Below are 20,979 nucleotides of genomic sequence, written 5' to 3' on the forward strand. Positions count from 1 at the left end.
CATCTTTGCAACATAGTTTGTAACAAGAAGCTGAAAAAGTCAATAAGACTATCAATTGCTAAAGACATCCTGACACATAGAAATGTTTGAATGTTGTGCAACTATTATAAAGAGCAGTTGATCTGTAAGTGCTAATATGGACAAAATCTCCAAGTGTAAGATCTGCAAGATGCATATCTCCTGGGTTTTCTTCTTTTTGTTTTTGTTAAATAGGTTCTCAAGAAATGGCACTGCCCCCTCCCCACACCCTGTGGGGGCATTTTGGAAATCGGTATAGTGCTATTTGGTTGTCACCATGATTGGGGGAGGAGCCCACTATTGGTATTTAATGAACAAGAGCCAGAGTTGGTAGATATCCTGCTGATGACAGCCCTACATCCAATGGAACCATGTCCCACACAATTTTTTATTCATATAGGTGAAAAACCTGTTTATAATTATCTGAGCCTAGACCTTGACTATATTTTATATATGAAAACATTTGACTGATTCAATATATTCTGAATTTTCTAGACTGCAACTACCATGTATATGGAACAAAGGTTGTGTGTTTGTTTTGCTGAGGGTATTACAAAAAGTTCTTAATAGTTTATAAAAACAAGTCAGCAGCAGCAGGTCTGTATGTGAGTTACCAAAACAAAACACCTGACTTAGGGGCCCTTCCTTCATGGTGAATCTGGGAAAAAGTCAAACATTTGACCATTTCATTTTGTCTTTAGGTGTAGTTGTACCCTAGCATCTCCATATTGAAATGCGTATATTTTATTATCATTACTTTCCTTTTTAAATTTTTTTTTAACTTACAGTTAGGAGATATCAATTATTAAAAGTCCCAAGTATATGCAAGTTATATTACTATATTGGACACCTCCTATGTATCTCCTCAGATTCCTTCAATGCCTTCATCTTGTCTCCTGAACTTGCAGCTGCTTTCTCAACCGAAGGCACCACCACAGCTGGCTCTGCCTGACCTAAGTGTTTCTGCCATTTAGAACTGACCAATTGCTTGCCTAGAAAGGCTGCCTCCCTTGCTTCTGCCCTAGGCTGCTGCCAGGCAGCCTGGCTAAGAAGATGCATATTTAAATTTCCGGGTTCTGTCATCAATTCCAGACTTGGATGAAAAGCCACACTGCAGGTCACAGGAACTGCCTTCCTGAGCAGCTGCTAAAGGTGATACCACGAGCAACGCAGAAGTGCAGGGGACTTCAGTCTTTGTGGGGCCAGACGGGAGTTAATATTATAATAGGGAGGCACCAAGCAGATAAATAATACTCTTCCTGCTCCTTCTTACATACTTGTCTGAGGCATGGTTTCTCCATACACCCTCTATCAGATAGATGTCCCCGTGTGCTTGGGAACACACCTGCTGAGTGGCTGGCTGGGTCTCTCGGGCTTCCGGAAGCGCTCATGTACTCCTTGCTGTCCTTTCCTGCGTTCCCTGCCTCCCCCCACCCCTTTTTTTCATTGTTCTCAGTGCCCTGACATGGGCCCTCCCCAATAAAGCATCAGCACAAATCCTTGCCTCAGGTTTTGTTTTCTAGGGAACATAGCGTTAAGACCAGTATTAATTTTACCTCATGGCAGCAAAGGAGACAATAAAAGTACTTCTTATATAGAAGGGACGTTTGGGTCTGATTAGTTGAGAAACAATGGACGTATATAATATGCTTGTATGTGTATAAACATGTCTGGAAGGATACATTAAACAAATTTTAAAAGCCCTCTTATTATCAGTTACTGCTGGGAAATGGGACCAGGGATGATGGGTATGACCTTAATACCCTTCTATATTACATGAACTTCTTAAATGTGCATTTCAAAATTCTCTTTCTAAAAAAGGTTCTTTTTTATGGGTAATGTTCTGATATGGTGAATAATCTTTTTAACCTGCCTATAAAATCTTGAATAATAGAACTATTTGAATATGTGACCAGAAATCAATTATCATGTCACTGATGGTCCTCTAAATTACACTAAATTTGATTTCACTAGGGGAAGCAAGTCTAATACCTCGTTAAAATGACTAAACCATGTCCAAGGAGGGTATGGAATCATATTTGAATGATAGCAGAAAAACTGCAAGAACCTCTGTTTTGGTGTGTTATTCTGTATTCATTTTTTTCTTGGACATAAGTAAGGCCTTTTCTTGGAAGAGTGTACAACTCCACACAGGGAATATTGTTCAGAGAGTGTCACAGCAAGAGGAGTCAGAGAGAGGTGGGGGATGGTGAAAAATAAGGAAGCCCTACGGGGACAAGAGGCAGGAAAGGGAACTGATGCACAATCAGACCGCGCAGGGCCTTTTGGCAGCGCGGTGAGGGAAAGGCACGCCTGACTCCAGTCTCAGAGGTGCGGCCCCTCCTGCTGTCGCGCTTGGCCTGATGGCTGCGACTCTGCCTTGGCTTGGGCCTGGGAATGTTGAAAGAAAATGCTGTTCTTCTCACGAAACAAAGCCAGTGATATTTTCAGCAATTTTCCATTATAATTCTTTGAATGAATAAAGCCTATTATCTCCCAAGAACTCAAAGGCAATGTCCAGGAAAGACCTTCAATAATACCTCATTAATTAACTGTAGCTTCTCTGTTTCCTAATTCTCACTTGCATAAGAGGGGAAGGAACTTCTTTATAAGTTTTCTCAGTCTCACAAGAAAAGGAAATCTAGTCCAAAATGTAAGCTATTTCTTCTTTTCTTCTACTATGGTCTTCAAACTAAGGCATTAATAAATAAAGTTTTTGCAACTTTCTTTCTTGCACTTGGCCTCTCACTTTTTGGATGTGAATGGAATCTAATGTGTATGCACAAGTCACCTCACAAGCGAGTGGCTTAGAACACAACAATGTATTATTTCTCATTATTCTGTGGGCTGGCAGGGCAGTTCCTTGCTGGTTTTGCCTGGTCTCATTCATGTGGCTGTATTTGGCCGGGGCATTCCACTTGGCTGGAAGGTCCCAGATGCCTCGCTCACATGTCTGGCAGCTGGTGCTGGCTGTCAGATAGGGCACCTCAGCTCTTCCATGTGGTCTCTCATCTTCTAGTAGGCTAGCCTAGTTCCCTTACATTGAGGGGAAAGTTCTATAAGAGCAAAACAGAAGCTCCAAGGTCCTCAAGCCCTAGGTTCCAGCTCACACCACATCATTTATGCCACATTCTACTGGTCAAAAAAAGTCACATTGCCAGCTCAGAAGCAAGGACTAGGGAAACAGACTTCATCTCTTGATGTGAACAGCTCAAAACATTGTAGCCATATTTAACCTATCACATTCCACCCTCTGGACACAAGTATTTTCGTTCCTTTCACATGCAAAATAATCAATACAGGCTAACATCCAATATTTTGTGATCTTTATCTAGTAGGTATGAGACTCTCGGCATGTGGCTTTTTAAAATCCACAATGTTGTGTCCTTAAAAAAAAAATTAATGGCCATCCATACACCCAATATACAATGGTGAGGCAGGAACAGGATACTGCAACGGATACTTTCTTTCATTAAGGGACTAGTCACTAAGTCATGGTCATTCTGAAATCCAGCTGAGAAGGGATGACCTTATGTGTATGTGGTGTGATATGTGGTTTCACTTAAAGTCGCAGTTTCCAAGAAGCCATCAATAACCTGAGGACTTATTGCAGCCCATGTTTGCAACTGATTAGTTTTCTCATCCTGCTTCCTGCCTACTGAAATTTGGTGGTCCAGGGGCTTCTTTTCATTTTGATACAATTTCTTAAGATTTTATGAGCTTTCTGGTTCCAAGAAAATTCAATAGGGAAAGAATATTCTTTTCAACAAATGGTGTTGGGACAACTGGATCTTTACATGCAGAAGAATGAATTTGGACTCCTTTACCCATACAAAAATTATCTCAAAATGGGTCACAGACCTAAATGTAAGAGCTAAAACTATAAAGTGAAAAGAGAACCCACAGAATGGGAGAAAATATTTGCAAATCATATATCTGATCTGGGACTAGAATCCAGAATACATAAAGAACTCTTATAACTCAACAATAAAAGATAAATAACCCAATTTAAAAAATGGTCAAAGGATTTGAGTAGACATTTCTTCAAAAAAGATATGTAAGTGGCCAAAAAGCACATGAAAAGATGCTTAACATCATTAGTTATCAGGGAAATGCATTGCAAATAATTTCTCCCAGTGGCTTAAATTTTCATTTTCCTAATGGTGTCTTTCCAAGAGCAGCTCTTAAATTTTGAAATACAAGTTATATTATTTTAGTTGTTTACTTTAAGATTTGTGCTTTTTGTGTCCTTTCTAAGAAATCCTTGTTTTATTACAAGGGCAATGAAGATTTTTCTATGTTTTCTTCTATAAGTTTTATAATTTTGGATTTTAAATATACGACTATGATCCATATCAAATTAATATTTGCATATGGTGTGAGGTCATGGTTGAAGTTAATTTATTTTTCCATATGAATGAATATCCATTTATTCAAGCTGTATTTTTTGAAAGACTTTTCTTTCCTCAACGAAAAGTTTGATGTGTGGGTATAATACCCTGAGTTTTATTCTGTTCCATTTATCCATATGCTTTTTCCAGTTCCATTACCAAATTGTTTTGATTACTGCAGCTTTATAGTAAGCCTTGAAATGAAATAATAAGTCTTCCAATTTTGTTCTTTTGTTACAAAGTTATTTGGCTATTTAATGTCCTTTTAATAAGTGATTATTAAGTCAATTTACTTTGTTTATGCTTTTGTTTTTGAGCAGGTTAACTGACATATAATTTACATATGTTAAATTTCAAACAGCATTACAAAAGTTTATCCAGCACTTTGAAACTCTGAACATATTCTCTTAAAGAGAAATATTATAAATGGTATCAGGCTTACAGGTTATCTTCAAACTAATTTTAACATACAATATTATTAAGTATAGTAACAAAACAGGATCCTTGAAAGAAAGAAATAAAAACAAAAAATGGATAAACCAACACTTGCAGAGATCCTATGATTGGATAGGCAGTATGGTTCAACAAATTTAAGTTCTCGTTCTGGCTCTGTAACTTCTGAGCTACGTGACCCTGGATTTAACACTTAATCTTGCTATGCTTCAATTTCTTAACAATAAAATGGGAGATAGCTACCTAATATGACTGCTATGAGATAATGATGTAACATGCTTAGCATAATGCCTGGCACATAGTTAGCACTCAATAAACATTAGCCATGATTATCATCTTTACAAGATCCCTGTGAAGTCAGTATTATTTCCCCCATTTTTACAATAGCAATCTAAGGCTATGAGAGTTTTTCTTTCCTATGACTATTATTTTGTTCCCAGGCATATGTTTTCAAATTGCCTGATTTAATCTGTTATATTTTAAAATCAACTGGTCCCTCTCATGTTATAAATGCTTATTAGTCTCATTAAATAAATTTATAATAAAAAAGCCCATTAGTATAGCATTTTAAAAGATAATTTTGCTGACTTACCAGTATCTTTAAGTATTGGCTCACTCCTTGCAATATCCTATGACAGTGAAAAATTCAGCCAAAAAAAGCATTTGGCATCAGCAGCTTCATGGAACCCCTAGAAACTTTTTGAAAGCATTAGCTTGAAATTCAACATAAGCAAACAAAGCATACTCACTAAGCAAATTTCTTTAACTGGAAGAAACTATAAAGATGGTAGATTTAACTTTATAAAAATTAAAAATTTCAGAACATCACAAACAAAATGACAAAGGGCAAATATCTTCAAGTGTTCTTATATGAACACTTACAAACCAGTAAGAAAAAGTCAGAGTGTTTAAAATAAAAATGCGCAAAGCTCATAATAAACAAAGAGTTGCCGACATATTAAAAAAAATCCACTCTTAACTATTTTTAGTCATCAAAAAAGGAAATGGGGACTGTTGATAGCAGTACAAATTGGTCTTTTAGGAAGGCAATATGGAAATATTTAACAAAAAGTTTAAGACCTACAAATTCTCTTCCTAAAAAGTTATACTAGGAAAATAATCAGTGACATACAAGGAAGACTCATTAAAGTTTTATTTATTATAGGGAAAAACTGAACTTTTATGTCCAACAATGGGGAATTAAATTGTGGTTGATTTGTATCATGCAGTTATTAAAATAATGACATAATATAAAATTCATGACATATTGTTAAGTAGAAAGGTTATAAATTAACACACAGAAACCCACACATACTATGTGATCCCAATTTTGAAAGTATTTAAAAAATAGTTACATATATATTTTAAAAATATTAATGGTAGTATGTCGAGATAGTGCTGAAATGTTGGTAATTTTTTTTTTTTACTCTTCTTTGTATTTTCTGTATTTTCCAGATTTTCTACCATGGGACAAGAAATTTTTTTATGGGAGTCTATACTCAGTATCACTTTCATTATGTCTTATTTTCACAGTTTCTTCCCTTTCTTCATTTTTGATCTCAAATAAACATTAATAGCTCCAACAATGGTAGCTCCAGGGCTGGAGCTTGTTTGAAATTTTTTTGCCAATACTCTCTAAATTGGGTGCAGTCCAATAAACTATGCTGTAAGAACACATGAGAAAAGCTATTGGCAATGTCTTACTTGAGAGTAAGAGATTTAAGCCTATATTAGCACCTAGTAATAAAGACAGATAATCCAAGAAGAAATATTTCTATTTATTATAATAATTAAATAACCAAGAGTAAAAATTTAAAAACATATAAAATAACTTTAAAAATTAAAATATAGTAAACCTGTACAAGATAAGTACAAAATTAAAAATACATTGAGTATCCCCAAAACTACATACATATAGGATATATATTTATGAAATTCTTTAGAAATATAACATTTATTCTTTGAATAAAATTTGAAATTTGTTTCTAATTTTCAAACCAAGGAATGAAGTAGTAAATTAATAGCTCCACCTAATTCATAATTGTCCTAAAGAGAATGATTCTATATCATTTCTTGCTTGTCTTTTCTAATACCCATTCGATCACCTAGGAGGAGAAAACAATGTGATTATGGTACATTTCTATTGAAAACACGAGTGATAGAAAAATATATTGTAAAAACTTCAAAATATGGTAGAAAATTTTAAATGAAAAAGAACACATCTAAGTCTTATACTTAAAAACACATTTTATTTTCTAATGGAAGAACACTGCTGAACTTTCAGTGTTGAGTACAATATTGTTCTCATTGGACTAAATGAAGATTCTGCTCCATTTTCTCACATTTATCTGAAAATGTTTCAAATGGTCACTCAGAGAAAGTAAACCAAATTTTGAAAACAGCTAATCAAAATGGATTAGTTGTTCCAGCCCTTTGCATGATTTATTTTTTCTTTTCTTTTTTAACATCACTTTAGAAATTCTTTTGTTGACAGAGCTACCTAGTAAGTACTATTGAATACTCTGCCTAAATAAGTACATTAAGTATCTCAAAGAGTTTTCATAGGGACAGAGTAGAAAAGATCATTCATTAATTATTCCCGTATAAATAATGGCATCAGATCTCCCCTGAAATAAAATACCAATTTAATTGAGTGTAGTTTCTCGGGATTAATTTACTTACCTGCACAGCATTGTTGTTTGCTGTTTTCTTCATTTCTTCAAATAGACCCCTTGAAGTTTTAAGATCCTAAACATAACAAAATACAGCATTTTACAATGTGCACATTAAATTACAGAGAACTAATTATTATTAAATAAACTTGAGATTATCCTAAACCATTTTACAACTATCAATGTGATTAAGGAAATGTTACAAAAAAAAAATCAAAGTAATAGACTGTAATTTAGCTCCATTCTGAAATATCAAAATATTCTAACCAAAATACATATATATATACACATAAGTCCACCTCACTCTTATCTTATATTCCCAATACGGCTGACCTAATCTAAGCCCCATTCTCTACCATGAGTATCCACTAATGATTCATTATTTAGGAAATGAATATATAATTTGCATTTATTTATCAGATAAAATATGTTTTTTTTTTTTTTTTCATTTTGGCTGTTTGGCTCCATCACTAAGAGGATGACATAGGAAAGGAAACTGATGTCTCTTCTTAAAATTTAATGTCTATCAAATTAGACAGAGGGCTGTATCTCCAAGTTATGCTCCTTAGAGGCAGCCACTTTCAATTGTTTCAGCTGTTTCTCTTGTTTATACCTTTATGTTTGTTCTTCTTCTTTTTGTTATGTTTTTTTGAGACAGGGAGTCTCGCCACTCTGTCATCCAGGTTGAAGTGCAGTAGCACCACTATAGCTCACTGCAGCCTTAAATTTCTGGGCTCAAGCAATCCTCCTGCCTCAGCCTCATGTTTCTAACCAATATGCTTATGTTGCTATTTGGTGATTTAACATATTTAGACAGTGACTATAGATGTCAGTGATTAACAGTCATAGATTCAGTTCTCGTACACACCACCTCCCTTCTCTTCCTTTCAATAAAAGTTGCACCACAATTTTTGATTAGTAAATAGTCAGGTTTGCATTATTTTATCTAGGTAAATATTGTTCAATCTTGAGCTAATTAAATGTATTATGGTTATAATTTCTCTTTCATCCAACATTACATTTATCTTATATTAAACTACCTGTTAAATTTTTTCAATTGCTTAGATTTCCGTGTATATAATTCTGGATTTTTTCCTTTGCCTAAATGTTAGCAATACATTTATTAAATGTACAGCAAAGTTTTTTCAGACACTGAAGTATACTGGATAAACTCAGCTCAGTTTTTTTGTTTCTGGGGTTTTCTTTTTAAACTGAATATTTTTAACCTGGAGATCCTCCCATAGCCTCCTCCAATGGTCTAGTGCTGCCTAGGCCTGGTCCTGTTAAGATTTGTCTTAGTTTTTGTTTTATTTCTTGATTCAGTATCCTTCTTTTGCTGAACTTCATCTTCTAGCAAATTCTTCAAAAGGGTAAGACAAATTCTTTTTTAGATCTTCCATGTTTTAATGTATCTTCATTAAATCTTTATATCTGAGCAAGTATAGAATACTAGGTAAATCACTTTCCCTTGGAATTTGAAGACACTTTTCTATTGTCTTCTAGCATAAAGATGCTATTCTGGAGAAGTCCAATGCCATTCTGATTCTTGATTCTTTATACGTAAGTTACATACTCTCCTGGGAAGCTTTAGAAAATGTTCTCTCTATGCAAGAGGTATGAAATTCTACAATCATGTCGCTTGCTGTAAAATTTTCATTTATTGGTCTAGATAAACTGTGTGCCCTTTTTAGCAGGAGGCTTGTGTCCAGTTCTGGAAAACTCTGTTACATTTCTGACAATTTTCTTTCCTCTATTCTCTGTTTTTGAAACTCCTATTATTAGGGTATTGGATCTTCTGGAATAATTCTCCAATTTTCTTATACTGTGTTCAATGTTTTTGTCATTGCTCTAATTTCTGTTAAAGGTTTTCATCTCAACTGTTCAGCTTTTCTATTGAATTGGGTTCATCATATCAATTTCAACATTTCATGTTCTATGCATTTTTAACAGGGAAACAACAGCCTGTTCTAGTTTTACGGTGTAATTATCTTCTAAGAGAATTATAGTTTTCATGAAGTTTTCTTTAACTTCTTCTTTGTTCAGAGTTCCCTTTATTCCATTATGTTTTGAAATCGCTTCTGATAGAAGCTTTCCTCAAAGTCTGCTAATCCCTGGCTGTCCAGTCATATTTAAGAGTGAAACACTAAAAATCTTATTGGAAGCTCTGTCTGTGCAGAACTTGTCACTGGTTTCTTTTCAAGGCAGGGTGACAAGGTGGCCAGTTGGCTTTTTCAGTGTGGCCTCTAATTTCTTCTCTAGAGATTATTTCTTGCATTGTCACAGAGGTAGAAGGAAAAACTATGTGTAATAGAACTTATAGTTAACATTATGGGACAAAGGCATGTAGAGCAAGTTGAAGGATCCCCAGTTCACTGTGTAGATCTTTATGTAATTTCCGTATTTTCTACCTGGCACATTTCCCCTGCTTTCCTTAATACCTGGTATCGTCAAACCTTGAGCATCTCAGAGATTATGTTGGTTGAATTAACATGATTCTTACTGCTATTCCACTAGGCATACAATTAGATTGTAACTCCTTTTACTCTGCTACACAATGCTTCCAAGAGCTTTTTCTTATTCAACAATGTACTAAAAACACTTCTACAGTTTTTTCTTCCTTTTTTCCTTGTTTTTTGTAGGTTAATACTGTCTTTCTTGAAGGATTTTAGAAAGGAAGGGAATTGAACACATGTGGTCAATCCGTAATTTTAACCAGAAGCCCACATATAACTGTGATTGAAGTCAGAAACTCTTAAGGATGGAGATAATCTAACACCATCTATGTTTTAGAAAACTGTTATCTGAGTGGCTGACCTGTCTAATGTCTTACAACTAACTGATAATAGATCCAAAATTAGAAACTGGGTGTTTTGATATTCAGTCCAGTAGCCTTTTCACTACAGCCGTCCCTCGGTATCTGTGGGGATTGGTTCCAGGACCCCATACAGACACCAAAATCCATGGATGCTCAAGTCCCATATATATTATAAAATGGCACAGTATTTACATAAAACCTACACACATTTTCCTGTACACTTTAAATTACTTATTACTTATAATACCTAATACAATGTAAATGCTATGTAAATAGTTGTTATGCTGCATTGTTTGGGGAATAATGACAAGATTAAAAAAGTCTGTCCACAGATATGGAATCCATGGATATAGAAGGCTGACTGTATAAGAAGTTACTAATTAAACACGTTTTGAAGTTTATTGTCAACTTAAGTCAGACTGGTTAAGGGAAATACTGAAGATACTAGTTAAAATGTAGCTTTCTACATATATGAGGGACACTGTTAAGAAGACCGCAGGGATAGGGAAAGAGAAAGGATTTCAAAGATCTCCATCTTCCCTCATCAACATGAGACAGGGAATCTGCTCACACACAGTACACCACTGCTATAGCCTACAAATAACTATGTGAGGACTAAAAGCAAAGAAATCAAACAGAATATTTTGGCTTCAATTTTTGTTATCTCAATTATTTAAAAAAAATCTGGCAGCAAGTTATATGATCTCAGTATAAAAAATACTCATTTAAACTTTTTTAAATGTCAAACAGGAACATTAGAACATGAACTAAATTTTGCCATTAGTAGAGAAGACACTGTACCTTCAGGTAGAACTTAGAGATTTCAAAGAGACGCTGGCTGCATGCAGTGAAACATTCATGAGCCTCAGTAATACTGTGCTTGTTCAGGGTTTCAGCAACTACTTCTTTCAGTATCTTCAATAGAACATAGCATATGACTAACATAACATATTTCTTGAAAAAGGTACAAACAGCTTTAGAGTTTAATCCTGTAAATTACACAATCATTTAGCTGTACTAAAAGGCAGATAAGCTCATTAGGACAAAACGATTGAGAAGAAAAGATATCTGTAACATTTACTTGGTCACACTGTCACAGGATTAGTATGTTAGCAGGCAATAATAGGAGTACCTTAAGAAAGGAATTCAAATTATGAGTTCTGAATTGACATATGAGTGTAAGTAAAAGTTACACACAGTAGGTATATATAGATGTGTATTTTTTATTATGGAAAATTTCAAGCATAGAAAAGTAGAGAGAATATTCTATAACAAATCCCTATCTTGATACATCTATCCATCAGCTTCAAAGATGGCCAATCTATGGCTAATTTTGGTATATTTATACCCCCATCCACTTTCCCATCATCCTTCTTCCACTGGATTATTTTAAAGTAAATTCTAAATATCACTTCATTTACAAAATTTTTAAATATACATTTTAAAGGAATCAAATGAAGAAATTTCTTCCCATGTAGAATTAAGAAAAATAGGAAATAAATCTTTACCCGCGTGTGTTTCTGTGATCTTGATTCCTTAATTTGCCTTGACGTTTTTGATTCATGCACACTTTTGTGACCTGAACTGGCCTTTGCAGTGACTTTTGGAGTTTCACAGCTAGGAAGTGGAACCAATGGACATGTCACTGATAACAACCGCTCTGCCCGCGGCTTTCTGGATGTCATCACATGATGATGATGATTACTATTGCCACTTGTCTGAGAAAGAAGAGAATCTGAACTTTCAGATTTCACAAGTCTATAGTAGAGGAACAAATCAGGAACACAGATTAAATGAATTAATAACAAAGTCCATTTTTTGTCTTAAATGTTACAAATATATCCATCCAAGAATAAATTTAAGAAAAGCAAACAATTTCTTGCTATTATTGCCTTACATAAGCAATCAACATAATGTTATAAAGTTGTTCTTTAGTTCTTCAAATGAATGGCTAAAACATAGAAGGCAATGAATAACAAACTAGGATTTCAGCTAACAGGGAAAGCAACAAGCTGCTTTGCTATACTTTCCCCCCTCCCTCCAATTTACAGCTTCTCACATAAATCAGCTATGCATGCCAGGTGTTGCTATTTATAGATTTAATACTCATCTGTTAAGTATTTATACTTTTCTATTGAGATAATTTTAACAAAGAAACCACAACTTACATCCTATTGTACCTATGCAACTGCCTTGCAAAATAAATAAGTGTTAAAACAAATAAAAATAAAAAACTATAAAATTGGCTCATGTTTCAATCTTTTAAAAAATTTTTTATTTATATAAATTCATGAGGTACTCAATCTTTCTAAAATGTTTACATTTGCCTCCATTATGACCCACATTTTTCCTTTTATAAGATAGGGTCTTATGGCTTTCAATTCTGCTAACCCAAAGGCCACAGTGTACTTTCCTTTCAGGAACACGTATCTTTTTATTAGTCACAAGTCAGAAATAAGTATAGTATCACAAATGTTAATGTTGCTTTTAGTTTTATTAGGTGTAAAAAGCACTATGAATATATGAAGTCTTCATAAAAATAATCTAGTTCTTCCGTATCAGGGAAACAGCATACTAATATATTTAATTATTCAAAAATAGATCTGAAAGTTTTACTTTTATATACTTCATACTTTCTGCAAGGTTTAATAAAAATTTAAGGCTTACTTTAGATCCCAAGAACTTAAATTGGACAAAGGTTCTAAAGATATATAAATTCAATAGAAATTAGTGTTCATTACATAAGCTTCTAATTTCTAATCAAGTATTTGGACATTTTGTTTAGCTAGCCAAAAAAAAAAAACATATCTAGAAAAGTTTCATATAATGTATTATTATGTAAGCTTTCAAGCTATATATTTTATGTAACAAGAGGTTTTAAAATGATGCATCATGGAAACCCTTGTTTAAGGGGCCAATGCAGGCAGGAAACAGTGAGGAGAGAGGTAAGGAAGAGCTAACATAACTCCCATCCCCAAACACCCTCTTCAATAGAGCAGCTCAGCTGCCAATTCTGTGGGGTGAGCTCTCTAGTGTTCCATGGCTTAAAAACTTTACAGTCCATTGGCTAATGGACTATATATTAGCATATAAAGCAAGAAACAGTGTGTTTTTTTCCACCAAGTCATTTCTTTTTATTAATATAACTTATAAGCAAAATCATCTACTGTTCACAATAAAAACAAACTTCCTGGCATGAAGGAATTAATCTAAAAGACTAATATGAAATAAAAAAATTCCTCTGGAGAGTAAAATACTTTCTGTCAAGATACTATTTATGTATACTTAATACATCACCTTTTTGGGGGATAAAGGCAATTCAGATCTTTAGATCTCAGTTTCAATCTGGATACTTCAGTTTGAAGTTCACTTTGTAAAGATTCTCCATCAGGGACACTTCCAGTCTCTGACAAAACTGCAGGAGATGGAAGAGGGCTCAACACACTGGGTACTGGAAAACTTTCTCTGGTGCAGGTAGTTTGAGTTTCATAACGAATAAGACGAGATTGAAGCTCAGAGAATCCCCCATCTCTTTCCAAAGCTTTTCGGTCATCCAAGCAATATCTAAAATGATGAAAAGAGCATTAAAATCAAAGCCTCCATGACAGAAACAGGTTTTTTTCCCTCTTGTTGAGAAGATAGTAAAACATTTTTTTTTTTTTTTTTGAGACAGAGTGTCACTTTGTTGCCCGGGCTAGAGTGAGTGCCGTGGCATCAGCCTAGCTCACAGCAACCTCAGACTCCTGGGCTTAAGCGATCCTACTGCCTCAGCCTCCCTAGTAGCTGGGACTACAGGCATGAGCCACCATGCCCGGCTAATTTTTTTGTATATATATTTTTAGTTGGCCAGATAATTTCTTTCTATTTTTAGTAGAGACGGGGTCTCACTCTTGCTCAGGCTGGTCTCGAACTCCTGACCTCGAGTGATCCACCCGCCTCGGCCTCCCAGAGCTAGGATTACAGGCGTGAGCCACCGCGCCCGGCCAAGATAGTAAAACATTTACTTTAAAAGTTCTTAATTAATTTCTAAATCATTGTTGGAAGGTTGAGTAAATGGCCTACCTCCTCACAAGCTTTTTTTCTAGTTTGCTATATGACATGGCAAAAGATTAAAAAATGTGAAGTACAATCTGATTTCTCTTTGACTGTGGTTCTCAGCAACAGATTAAGTTAATCCTTTGGCTTATTTTCAAAATAATACAGTTGCTGTTTTAATACTTTTTAAAACTCTACCAACCTCTGCTTTCTCAGCATGGCTGATATATTACAACGTGAAATGCTGACTTCTGTTAGAAAGGGCAAGTTTATTCTCAACACAAAGATTAAAAGGTTATAAAGGTATTCTACGCTGGCTCACCAAACAGCTTAGAACATTTTGAATTTTTTCTTTGAAACTCACTTCCCACCTTATTAACTGATTGACAGATTTTCCTTCAAACACTTCAGCTGTCTGTGCATCTGGTTTCTAGCTAAATCGGATCCAAGAAATCAATGAAATGTTAGTTCAGTGAATGCTTTTGGCCTCAAAGAAATTCCAGGTTGTTAAGCACAATAAACAAGTATATCAGGAAGATCACCTATGAGCTGTGTGACCTTGGAAAGCTCTTCAGTTTCTTCCCTTTCTACAACTGCATCAAGAAAATACAAATGGTTTTATAAATGTGATGGCAGGACTGTAAAAATTAAGACCTTTCTCTGTTATCTGCCCTTTCTACCTGTCAAATTCTAAGATGCTCCATAAAATCAGATTTTTGGATCCACAAGCCTTTAGGTCAACTCCCAAAGACTGTATCATTTCCCAAACATCTGATTGTCTGGGAGGTTTTAAGAAGTTTATCTTCCCCTCGTGACACTTACATATTTGATTACTAAGAGTACAGACTATGGAGCCAGACGCCAGGGATTTAAATGTGAGCTCCTCTACTTACTTGCTGTGTGAACTTGGCCACATTACTTAAATTTGTCTATGATTCTGTTGCCTCATCTGCAAAATGAGATTTAAAGTACTTATCCGAAAAAGCTATTGTGAGAATTACTTGAATAAATAAACACTAAGAATCAGTGACTGAAACATGCAAGCAAAGCAGTCAATAAATGTATACTATCATCATCATCATCATCATCATCATTAGATTTATTTCCTAGCACAGCAAATCTTATAGTATGCTGATAATATGTAGCATAGCCAGAATTTCAACCCAGGTTGGTGACTTTAGAACCTGACTTCAATCATTTTAGCATACTATCTCTTATGTAAAATGTAAGGATCATCTTACTCAGTGTTCAACATATGGCTAGACATTAGAACCATCTGAAGAGCTTTTAAGAAATACTACATGCCCAGACTTCCTGATTGGGTGAGACCAAGTCATTGCTATTTTTTAAAATCTGCTTAGGTGATTCTTAAAAAAAAAAGGTTGAATACACAAAAACAGAGTAGAATGGTGGTTATGTAGGGTGGGGGGATATAAGAAGATGTAGGTTAAAGGGTTCAGAGTTGCAGAGTTATGCAGGATGAATAAATCTAGAGATCTAATGCATAGTATTAGGACCATAGTTAATAATATTGCATTGTATACTGGAAATTTGCTAAGAGAGTGGACTTAAGTGCTCTTATAACACACAAAAAAAGAGGTAACTTTGAGATGATAGATATATTGATGTGCTTGACCACTCTCAAAACATTATGCTATACACCTTAAATATATATAAATTAAAAGAAAAAATGTGCCTAGGTTTTTCTAAATACACTTTAGAACTGAAAAAATCTCTTAGCTAATCTAAGTGTTAAATTTAACAGGTGAGAAAACTGAGCTCCTAAGTCAGAATGTCACTTGGTGACGGAAGAGGGAGTAGAACTTAGGTTTCTAGTATCCTGTGTAATATTCTTTCTCTAGTCTGTTGTTTAACAAAACATATTTCATTAAAAATCAGCAACAACCCTAAGGATTACTGATGAGTCATATTTCTACCCAGGGCAACTGACAGAATCTAGAATAAAATTAAGAACCATGAATTTTAAGAAAAGTGTCTATGCAAGAGGCTATGTAATGCCTAATTAGCCGGTATACAGAAAATATCTGAGAGAAAACAGGCATATTTTGATTCTAAGAAGAATATTTTTTCTACTCTATGATTTTATTTCTAAGATTTTTTTCTTTGAGTTTTAATATCCCTTGATTGTTGCTGTTCATAATGTCATACTTTCAACTAAATTATGTACACTGTACATGTTGACTTTAATTACCATTTAAAATGTCTTTAAAATGGTTATACTATAGTGAAAATTATGATTTGCCATTGAAACAAAAATTTGCTTTGTAAATTAGAAAAGAAAAGAAACAGAGTAGCAGGGTATATAGTTGAGATTAGTGAAATAAATATTTATTGTTGGATGAATGACCGTAATTCCATATTTTCTTACAAAACAATAACCAAATCCTTTATGGGTACTAAAAAAGAAAAATACCTGTAAGATGATGAAGGTATTTTTGTTTTGTGAATAAGAAATAGACAAAATACTGCCTATCACACACCAAACAATGCTAATGAAGGCACAAGAAACTGCCAAATATTTTGGAATACATGCAAGAAACTTCAAAGCAACAAGAGGATGGCGTGACCAAATAATTGTCAGAGTATGACAGTATAATTTAATTTGTTGTTTAATAAAACAGTACATTTTACAATCAAGGGCATCTTACACTCCAGGATAGATAAATGAAAAAATAAATAAACAAGCTAACAGTGGGTGTATTTCATTTTGCCTTAGGAAATGTTGATTTTCACCTGAGCAATTAACATATCTTTTCTAAATATTCCTTTATGTCAGAGTAGAGGAAGAGCACTGGGGTCCTAAAGGCCCAGAGCAATATAGAAAGAGAGAACTTTCTTTGTATTTTCGTATTTACTTAAAAATGTCATTTGAATTTTGATTCTACTCCATAATCTATGTTGAACATAGATTGGCCCTCAGACTATACGACCAAATATTCTTGAAAAAAACATGCTTCTGGAGTAAAACTGCTCACCTCTTACAATTTGTTAGTCTGGTCTCAATGTCCTCAGTTTCATGAGCATAAATTTACAGTAAAGAAAACTAGGGGAACAGGTAGGACTAGAGGAGAAGAGAATTACTCCTTTATAATGAATCAGAATCTCATAATATTGTTTGTGTATAAATTAATAAGGCTCTGTATAGATTTAGGCCCAGCAGGAAACAGTCCTCAAATAGGTCTTAATTTAATATTTTGATAATTGATTATGAAGAACATATCTTTTACAAATTCTATAAATTTACATGTTAACATTAAAGTTTTTCTATAGTAAACTAAAAACAACAGAAAAAAAGAATAGGGACATCTAAGACTCAGAATAAACAAAACTAAATTAAGGTATTTTGGGAAAAATAATCTAAAATATGATTATATGATAGACACTTCAGTCAGTAGTTAAAATGGAATTACTGTAGCTTATTTTATTCAAATCAGTGCATCAGTGAATTTATAAGGCCAAAAAGGCAAAAAACACATATGTCCTGGGGTATTTTGGACATATAGCAAAGAAAATGTTAACACTGGTACATTTTCTCTGCAGTGAATACCATTTATAATCATAATAATGTAAACATTGTTTACTGGTTTCAACTTTCAGATTCAAGTTATATGCAAAATACCTACCTAAAATGTTAATTAGCTCCTTTTAATATATTAGGAGGCCTTAAAATTCTTCTTAAACAAAATGGGGAGATAAGAAGAGAAATTTAAATATATATTTTTAAAACATGAAAGTAAATAGCAGAGAACTCAAATTGACAAGAAGGGGAACAAAATCCTCATTTTTCATAGCAAAGAGTCAATATTTTATGTGGAAACATTACAAAATATTGACAGAAGGATGTCCTTTAGAAAAAGAGAGATAACCACCAGGGAAAAGAAAACCAAACAAACAGTTGTTTCTGAAAAGTGGGACTGGAGGTAGATAGTGATAAGGAAAGGAATTATTGGTTTTTATTATAAATTTTTCTGTAATGTTTAATTTCTAGCTCTTTAATAAAATCAAAAGGGGGAATCAGAAAAATATATCCTAATTAAAAATTAAAAAAAATATATCCTTAATTAAATTTTTATATAGTAGAACAAAGATAACTCTCACTTCAATTTAGTAAACTTAGTACAAATGAAAAGTAAAATTTTTGTAATCAATTCATAAAAGGGTATATAGCTAAATATAAAGTTTATGTAAAAGGTTTAGTGGAATTCAAGTCTATCAGAGAAACATCTCTAGCCTTTTTGTATTAAAGGGAGAATAAATAATAATCCTCTCCAACAAGAAGTTCTTTTGTCAAATATAATAAATAAAAAGCTAGCCCAGTGCTTTGGGAGGCCAAGGCAGGAGGATTGCTTGAGGCCAGGAGTTTGAGACTAGCCAGGGCAACATGGCAAGACCTCACCTCTACAAAAAAAATATTAGCCAGCCATGTTGGTGCATGCCTTAGTCCTAGCTACAGGGAAGGCTGAGGTGCGAGGATCACCTGAGCTCAGGAGATCAAGGTTACAGTGGAGTCTAATTGGGCCACTGCACTTCAGCGGCAGAGTAAGATTCTGTCTCCAAAAAAAAACAGAAAAATAAATAAAAAGTTAAAAAGGCTGCAACAAGTGGTATTTCTTATCTTTTTATGATTCAGTAATTATCTCTGAGTTGCCTCTGTGTTGGTGTTGTTCACAAAACAATTTAAAATTCTTCCCTTAACCACTTAGATTCAAATTATCAAATTAGCATTTCATATAGGACTTCTTTCAGAAATGATTCATTATTGGATGTTATACTTCCTGTTGCTCATTTCAAAGTCCTCAAACTCTTATTTCAACTGTTTTTTGCTACAGACATTTAACGTTGCTGCATGTATCAATATCTTGGTTTTTGTTATTATTGAATAGTATTGCTTACATAGCTATACCAGTTTATTCTATTGATATACTCCTAGGCTCTTTCCAGTGTGGAACTATTATAAATAAAACTACTATGTACATTTTGTACAAGTCTTTTTATGGAGATATGCTTTCATTTTCTTAGGAAAATACCTAGTGTCAGAATTGCTGGGCCCCATCTAATAGTTTCTGAGCAATTACAGTATAATTAATAACCAGGAAACATTAATGTGACCTATACAATAAATACACATTTTATAACGTAGGGACCAAAATAATGTTGATTAAAATATCTAGTAGCTGGGCTGGGCATGGTGGTTTACACCTGTAATTCTAGCACTTTGGGAGGCTAAGACAGGAGGATGGCTTGAGGCCTGGAGTTTGAGACCAGCCTGAGCAACAAAATGAGACCCCATCTCTACAAAAAATTTAAAAAAATAAAATTAGCTAGGCGTGGTGGCACATGCCTGTAGTTCGAGCTACTCTAGAGACTGCAGCAGGAGGATCGCTTGAGTCCATGAGTCTGAGGTGAGCTATCATGATGACACTATACTCTAGCTCAGGCAACAGAGACTATGTCTCAAAAAAAAAAAAAAAAGGAACAAATAACAATATCTAGTAGTTAATAATAGGATATGTAAATGCCATAAATCTAATTAATCATCAAATAACTTTTTTCTTAAATAGAAGACAAATTATTTGAGTATGTGCTGCTTTGGTTTTTAAAGTTTTTGACATACATTCTTTGGCTCTGTCTCTATTTATATTATTTTATTACAGTCACTTTTTTACACACACACACACACATGAGAGAAGCTGCATAACATGCAGAAGAGTACAATATAAGTAAAAACTTACTCAATTCCATGATAATGACATACTGAGGCTTTCTCAAAAGGTAAGACCTGAAGTTTCCGAGGACTAAGTTCTGGTGTTAGAACAAAAGCCTTTTCCCTGAAACAAAAAGTTTTTCATTTGTATTTAAGGTTTTATTTATTTTTATTATTTTTTCTTTTTTTAAATCCCCCATGTGATAGTATGTATTTAAGGTTTATTTAGTGACAGAGACAGTTAAAGAACATGTCTAAAGAAACAAATCTGACTTCTCCTGTATAACTGATTTTTATTCCTTGGTGAAGTGAACTAAATTTTATGCATTAGGTTAAATTTTTTTTTGCAATGGAATGATTAAAGTAAACTTGAAAAGTATTTACATCCTACTATAACACATATGGTATCCATATCTTTCTTTGCCTGAGAATGTAGTCATCATGACATCTACTTTAAGAGTCAGCAACTTTTTAAATATCAGAGGGTATGGAGACTTAACTGCTGACTTCAGTTCTTTTTCTGAAGTAGGTTTTCAATCAGCAGGTATGTTAAAACTAATCATATGTTGAGATTACATAAAATATTCACACCAACCCCTTCCACACCCAGACCTGCAGGGGTATATCAAAATGTGGGAAAGAAGGAGGTCACTGCAATTAGATTAAGCTCTCTGGGTTACTCTGGTAGGTGCCTTTCTTCACTGCCTGAGTTGGAAACCACTGTTCTATATAACTGATCATGGTCCTGAAGCTCAGAACTTGTTAGACAGGAATGGGAGAATTATGCAAAAGTAGTCTTTACATAGTTAATAGGTAGAATGAAATACCAGAGACTTGAATTCAGAAGAGGTGAAAATGGTATGTAGAAAG

The 20,979-nt window shown here is 34.1% G+C and overlaps 1 protein-coding gene across 2 annotated transcripts in view; it reads right to left on the bottom strand.

Annotated features, from left to right (window-relative positions):
* Positions 1-6,622: 6,622 nt before the first annotated feature.
* The window catches only part of LOC123645218 (MDM2 binding protein), a 64,413-nt gene continuing 50,056 nt past the window's right edge, over positions 6,623-20,979 (bottom strand). Inside the window, exons 17-22 of one of the 2 annotated variants that reach the window (XM_045561858.1) lie at positions 20,138-20,233; positions 13,647-13,913; positions 11,858-12,107; positions 11,151-11,264; positions 7,545-7,610; positions 6,623-6,967 (exon numbers count right to left, since the gene is read on the bottom strand). In XM_045561858.1, coding sequence (XP_045417814.1) covers positions 6,929-6,967; positions 7,545-7,610; positions 11,151-11,264; positions 11,858-12,107; positions 13,647-13,913; positions 20,138-20,233 — 832 coding nt within the window. In that variant the 3' untranslated portion in view covers positions 6,623-6,928. Of the gene's footprint in view, positions 7,611-11,150; positions 11,265-11,857; positions 12,108-13,646; positions 13,914-20,137; positions 20,234-20,979 lie in introns of both variants that reach the window. The other variant, XM_045561857.1, reaches the window with a different exon arrangement.

Source organism: Lemur catta, chromosome 9, assembly GCF_020740605.2.
Source record: "Lemur catta isolate mLemCat1 chromosome 9, mLemCat1.pri, whole genome shotgun sequence".
In the NCBI taxonomy this organism is placed as follows: Eukaryota; Metazoa; Chordata; class Mammalia; order Primates; family Lemuridae; genus Lemur; species Lemur catta.